Source organism: Esox lucius, chromosome 14, assembly GCF_011004845.1.
Source record: "Esox lucius isolate fEsoLuc1 chromosome 14, fEsoLuc1.pri, whole genome shotgun sequence".
Lineage (NCBI taxonomy): Eukaryota > Metazoa > Chordata > Actinopteri > Esociformes > Esocidae > Esox > Esox lucius.
Window position 1 is genome coordinate 21,345,209 of NC_047582.1, and position 7,146 is coordinate 21,352,354.

Here is a 7,146-nt window from a genome sequence, read left to right on the forward strand (position 1 = left end):
GCCCTAAACCATGTATTACCAAGAGGATTGGGTGTATCTGTGTGTATGTGTGTGTGTGTGTGTGTGTGTGTATCTGTGTGAGAGAGAAAACAACAAATATTAGCCCTGGGAGAATGTATATTAAGAATAACACAGAAGCATAATGGATGGAAACCTTATTTTGTCAAAGATGGTGCCAGGAAGAGAGGGTTTTCTGTATTTTCTGTTAATGATGATAAATTGGGGCAAATAGAAAAATGAAGAAGTGTATGAGTGCCAGTGAACACATGAAAACCAGGGGAGAGATGATGGCTAAAAGATTGTGTGAAAGAGAGCCTCATCTTCTTCCCGGGCTGTCGACGAATAAATTGTGATCAGTGAGACGGATGTGACTTCCGCTGCGTTCTGAATACTAGCCTATCCCCCATAGGCCCAGGTCGGAAGTAATGAATCAGGAATAGGGCACTGTTTGGAATTCAATCTCCATCCTGCTCTTCTCCCTGTCCTTCAAACACACATCAGCAAACATTTCAATATTAATCAGGCCGAAGCACTGTCATACAAAACAACAAGGAATTAGCCTCTGCCTATGTAATTAAAAGATTTGATCAATATTTTACTTGATAATTAAAAAAGGGAATGGAACCAACAAACCATAACAATATCCTGCTGAGATAGCCACATGGCGATAAAGACCAAGGGATAAAGGAAAACAAAGAAGATTTTAACAATGTACAGAGAGATCATAGCCAGGCTTCAGACAGGATGCAGAAAAAACACATGGATGGTCAGAGAAGTTGAAGAATGTCAACATTACCTATTCAACCGCTCCATATATCATTCAATTAGAGACATTGATGATTATTCTATTATCCTAACATTAATAGAAAGAATTGTCAGATTATTGAACTGCCTGTTGCATTTTTTAAATAATAAACTGCAGCTGATATTTTCATGGCCATAACCCTAACCCTGCCATTATAACAGAGATACCTGACAATGTCACACATAGGGAGTCCTTCAAATTTCATTACTGATTTGTTGATCATTCATCTTTTCCAATGTGTATTAGTCTGTTTTCCTTTCCAGTTGACATACTCTACACTTTTATTGTTGTTGCCTAAACATGTGTCGTTTGGCAATAGTGGCAACAATCCAATGATGCCAATAAATCACCTACTGAATGGACAGACAGCCAAACGTGGAGAAAAACAGCCATCCGAATGTAGAGGTGGAAAACACACAGGCAGATTCAAGCCAAGCCGGAGAGCAGGGAGGTCGTCTCCATGCATCCTTCTCTGTTTCATTACTAACTCGCAGACTCAGCGGAATCTTATTAAGCAATATGTAGACACAGGGTCCTGCTGCAACCGATTGGACGTGGCACCAGGACGTCTGGATTTACGACCCTGTTCCCGTCACAGTGTTGTTCCTCACTGCCAAGAGCTGTTCTTTGCTGCCCTGCATACTACGCAAAAGATTATGGTGAAACAGCTCTGAGGGCTGACTCGGGCCAGGCTGGCCCAGGCTCTTGGAAGCTGAGCCAAGACAGCCTCTTAGAAGACAGACTGCTCAGCTAAAGAGCTTCAGGGGGAGGTTCATAACAAAGTGAAGCAGAGTAGAGTTAGTAAGATAGCCTGTGCAGAGACAGTGAGAGAAAGGGAGGAAAACCCATTAAGTTATTTATGAAGCTCTGTTTTGAAGTATTTCCTTTATCTCTCCTCCTTTTCTACATGTTGTTAAGTGTGTGTGTGTGTGTGTGTGTGTGTGTGTATCAGCAAAAGATGAAGGAGAAGAGCATTGCCAGAGTTGCAGTCAGGACAATGGTCAGCCCCATCAACAGCTGTTCAGTTTCAGAAGATACAACATATTCTCTTCATCACCATGAACACCATGAAATAATACAGCTGACAAATGAGCACAGCAACATGCACTTATGAGTAAGGCAATGGTATTGCTGGTTGACACAAAGATGTAGAACCCTTGTTTGTCAACCTTCACCTTCCTAACTATTCCAACAGACGCAAAAATACTGGACTACCCCTGAACACAAGAAAGGATCATGCAGGTTCCAGGGTTACACCGACCAGCAGTGTGCAGGTCTCTGACTACAATTAAAATGCTATAGGGCCTCTCAATAACAAAAGTGGGTAAATTTCAAGGCCAAGTACAGTGGATATAAAAAGTCTGCACACCCCTGTTAAAATACCAGGTTCTTGTGATGTAAAATAATGAGACAAAGATAAATCATGTCAGAACTTTTTCCACCTTTAATGTGACCTATAACGTGAACAATTCAATTGAAAACAAACTGAAATCTTTGAGGGGGAAAAATAAACAATTAAAAACTAACAATAACCTGTGTGCATAACTGTGCACACCCATAAACTGATACTTTGTGAAGCACCTTTTGATTTTATTACAGCAATCAGTCTTTTTGGGTAGGAGTCTATTATCATGGTACATCTTGACATGGCAATATTTGCCCACTCTTCTTTACAAAAGCGCTCCAAATCTGTCAGATTGAGAGGACATCTCCAGTGCACAGCCCTCTTCAGATCACCCCACAGATGTTCAATTGGATTCAGGTCTGGGTTCTGACTGGGTCATTCCAAAAAGTTAATCTTCTTCTGGTGAACCTATGCTTTTGTGTATTTGGATGTGTGCTTTGGGTCATTGTTGTGCTGAAAAACTTCTTCATCTTCAGCTTTCTAACGGACGCCTAAGGGTTTTGTGCCAAAATTGCCTGGTATTTGGAACTGTTCATAATTCCCTCCACCTTGATTAGGGCCCTGGTTCCAGCTGAAGAAAAACAGCCCCAAAGCATGATGCTGCCACCACCATGCTTCACTGTGGGTAAGGTGATCTTTGGGCAATGTGCAGTGTTGTTTTTGTGTCAAACATACCTTTTGGAATTATGGCCAAAAAGTTCCATCTTGTTTTCATCAGACCATAACACATTTTCCCACATGCTTTTGGGAGACTTGGATGTTTGTCTTTGTAAGAAAAGTCTTCTATCTTGCAACCCTACCCCATAGCCCATTCATATGAAGAATACGGGAGATTGTTGTCACATGTAGCACACAGCCAGTACTTGCCAGAAATTCCTGCAGTTCCTTTAATGTTGCTGTAACCCCATTGGAAGCCTCCCTGACCAGTTTTCTTCTCGTCTTTTCATCAATTTTGGAGGGACGTCCAGTTCTTGGTAATGTCTCTGTTGTGCCATATTTTCTTCACTTGAAGATTACTTTTTTCACTGTGCTCCATGGTATGTCTAATGCTTTGGAAATTATTTTATACCATTCTCCTGACGGATATCTTTCAACAATGAGATCCCTCTGATGCTTTGGAAGCTCTCTGTGGATCATAGCTTTTACTCTGAGATGCAACTAAGAAAATGTCAGGAAAATCCTACTTGAACAGCGGAACTTTATTTGTGATTAATCAGAGTCACTTTAAATGATGGCAGGTGTGTAATGAGATTAACATGAGTTTGACTGTGATTGGTTAATTCTGAACATAGCCACATCCCCAGTTATAAGAGGGTGTGCACACTTATGCAACCAGGTTATTGTAAGGTTTTTATTTTTTCCCCTCAAAGATTTCAGTTTGTTTTTCAATTGAGTTGTTCACATTATAGGTCACATTAAAAGTGTAAAAAGTTCTGACATGATATATCTTTGTCTCATTCTTTTACATCACAAAAACCTGTCATTTTAACAGGGGTGTGTAGACTTTTTATATCCACTGTATATGATTAATCATGGACAGGGGGGCTGGCTTCACTGGACAGAGTTGGGGTCAGGTGCAGGCCACTGGAAACAACGCACGCATGGCTCGATCCTAGAGGAGGTTGCATGGTCCTTGGATGCTTATGGGAACATCATGTACATTCAGTCACCCTGGCCAGTGTCCTCCACAAGGTCTGTATATAGATCCCAGGAAGAGTAGGTGCTGTCTGAAACTGTATCTAACAAAATAAAATAACTAATTGGCTTCAACATGGGAGATCATTTGACATGCAGCGCACATGTGTAACTATCCTTGGAGAGGGGCAGTGATGAATGCATTTCAACTTAAATTCCATGTTTCCTAATCCTTCATGTAATCTTAACCCTAACTTTGATCCTCAAGCCCAAAATGTAACCCTAACTAACACCAAACCAAACCCCAAACCCTAATTCTAGCACCAACTATATTTTTTAACTTTTAACATGAAGTATAGTTACCTGCACACGCACGCACACACACACATATGCATACATACCTTCACTGCTTCAGCGTGTGTAACTTTATCAAACATTGTGTTGTTGACTTTCATAATCTGATCCCCAATTCTTAGTCCTTCCTTCTCTGCCAGGGACCCAGGCTCCACCAGAGAAACATAGATCCCGACCCCGTGCTCCGATCCGCCGCGGATACTGAAACCCAAGCCCTCGTTACTCTTGTGGCGTTTTAGCGTCACTTGTCGGACCTCTCCTGGAGGCTCATGCAGAAACCCTCTCCCGAGCAGCGGGACGAGAGGAGCTGTCCCCTCACTGCTGGTGCTGAAACTATCCGGAGAGCCACGCAGCGCAACCTGAGATCCGGGGGGAGTTGGCGAGAAATGCCCTGGACTCCCACTGGGAACTTCGCCCACCGCTTCCGTGCTTCCATTGCTAGCAAGTAAATCCGATTTCAAGTAAAGACCCTCCGAGGTGTACTGGTCAAATAAAAGCTGATCAGAACGGGGAATGACCAGCCGTAGCATCGGCAGAAGTTGGCGTTTGCTGGGAGCATTGAGGATTACTTTTAGGGTTTGGACCAGGTCATAGACATTACGTTTGGAGTGGTACACGTTGAGGCAATGAATGAACTGCTCCCGCTCGAAGTCGTTGAGCAGCAGGTTGAGTGCGTTGTGCAGTTTCTTTACGTTGGCTGAAAGCGTGCGGGCACTCGAGGCCACGGAGTTGGCCGAAGAGTTGAGCGACATGCGCTCTAGATCCGTGCTCATCCTAGACGTGTGACTGGGTCACAGAGACAAACTGGAGCGGAGAGACATTGGTCATTAAGTACCGAATGCGCTGGGTTGTGCTCCTTTAAAAAGGAGCGTGACATACCGATTCACGCAGGACGTCCACTCCAATAACAGTCATATTATATTTTCAAACATCAATAATTTTTCATTTGCAGTTTATTGTGTCATAAAGGTACCTGTAATGGAGAAACTCACAGTATAGAAAAAATTCACTCTTCCGTGTAAGAAAACAATAATGACCACGACCAGGTTGTGTCATAAGCTCTTATCTTGTTTTCGTGCATAGAGGTCAGGTAGCCAGCGAGGCGCTTCTCAGGTATCCACATATATCCCCTTGTCAACTGGCTTACTGCTACAAGAAGCTCGCGCGCAAAAATAAATGTATTTACTATGAATACAAAGTGATTGACTCGGAAAGTAATGCCAAGGATATTAGAAATATAAGTTGGTCCTAGTGCTTCCTTCATCCGCGAACCAAGTTCCCATTGCGGAGTTGTCTTGTCCCTCGCAAATCCAGACAGCTTTAAAAGTGTCCCAAATAATAGATAGACATCTCAGTTCAGGCATTTTTTAAGTAGAGCAAAAAAGAAAAATAAGGCATAATATATGTTGGTTTATTATCAGTCTTTATTTGTTTCCAGCCTTGCATTGACCTGTTCTCCGTGAGCTTTCCGAACAGATAGACGCTGCTGTAGTGTCTGGGGTCTGAGTCCCTCCCTCCTGTCGCTTGCCAGGAGGAAATGACGCAGTCTACCGCGGGGCAAATACGTTGCTTGGCAACGAACAACACACGTTGGTGTTGCGGAACGAGTCCTGAAAGAACTCGAAATGCGGTGAAACATGCGAGGTTTTCTTTTTTAGTTTGAATGAAAAGTTCAGCATTTGAAGCTCAGTAGTCTCTACAAATTGACGCAATGTACGTAGCCACACACAGGTGGATGGATAGGCCTTATAAATATGCTTAGACCTACACGTTGAATATGCAATGCACGAGGAACATATTGCTTTACTTGGATGTGACAACCGAAAGACAAAAGTAGATTTACTCTAGAGAGATTACGTTGAGTAGAAATTGTCATCATAATTTAGCCTACTGGAAACATTTCATCACATCTAGCTGGTCAAATTATGGGCTAAATGTCATTAGCTATCTATGCTGTTACCATTGTCTGAAGCCCGCCAGTCCACTGCTTAAACCAAGGGTGGGCAAACTAGGGATTCCGTGAGGAATAGTTTTGAGAGGAGGTAAAAAATAAATAAAATCACCAGCCCATTCAAATTAATTTGAGTCTGGATTTAAATAATTTAGACATTATAATGGACATACAGTATACATGTTTGAAATACTGCCCAGCTGGCCCGCAAATTATTTATGAATAACAAAATGGCAAACACATTTTTTTTACCACATGACTGCAGAGTTTACTGCCTTCGATAATCTCACCTTGTTAGCTTGGGGGTTAGAATAGCTATGTTTGGTTTATTTGCCCAGCGCCCCTGACCATTAGGCTACCCTGCTGCCCCTGAAAGTTCAATAACACTGTGTTGACTGCATTCCAGAGAAATCTGTTAATATACATTTCAAAGGAATTGCACTTGTACCAGACATCACATACTAAATTTGTATTAGCATGTGAATGAGTCCCTTCCTCTTTCACAAGGTGCCCTAGGAGATCTGTTGATGACACAGCAGCTCAGGCATGTTATAGAGCGTTAATCTAAGAGATATCCAAAGACCTCTGGGAGTTGCAGGTCAAGTACGTCTTTAAAGGGACGATAATGAGGAATGGAGTCCTTGTCTTCAGTGAGATGAGCTCTCAGAATGGGTCAAGAAAGGGTGATTGATATAAATAATTAAATACGTTAGAGGGTGAACGCCAAAGGAAAGCAAAACTAACACAATTATGCAGCAGAGCATCCCAAATCAGACCAAAAAAATGGTGACTAAAAAGCTGCACTCCACTACAATAAGCACAGCAGAGAGGCAATTAACAAAGGTTTTCTTTCCTCACAGCACAGGCACAGCTAATGGCTTGACTATCAGCTTGATTTTCAATTCCTACTGCAAACTACTGCAGCTCCTCATTACGATTGCAGGAACAGACAAAACCCTAATCCTTCTAGTTCATAGTGGCAGACAATTAAAACAG

General features: G+C 42.3%; 1 protein-coding gene across 2 annotated transcripts in view; it reads right to left on the reverse strand.

Annotated features, from left to right (window-relative positions):
* whrna (whirlin a) overlaps nucleotides 1-5,702 on the reverse strand; it is an 87,704-nt gene extending 82,002 nt beyond the window's left edge. Inside the window, exons 1-2 of one of the 2 annotated variants that reach the window (XM_034297010.1) lie at nucleotides 5,173-5,702; nucleotides 4,247-5,003 (exon numbers count right to left, since the gene is read on the reverse strand). In XM_034297010.1, the coding sequence (XP_034152901.1) occupies nucleotides 4,247-4,972 (726 nt within the window). In that variant the 5' untranslated portion in view covers nucleotides 4,973-5,003; nucleotides 5,173-5,702. Of the gene's footprint in view, nucleotides 1-4,246 lie in introns of both variants that reach the window. The other variant, XM_029125193.2, reaches the window with a different exon arrangement.
* Between the last annotated feature and the right edge of the window lie 1,444 nt (nucleotides 5,703-7,146).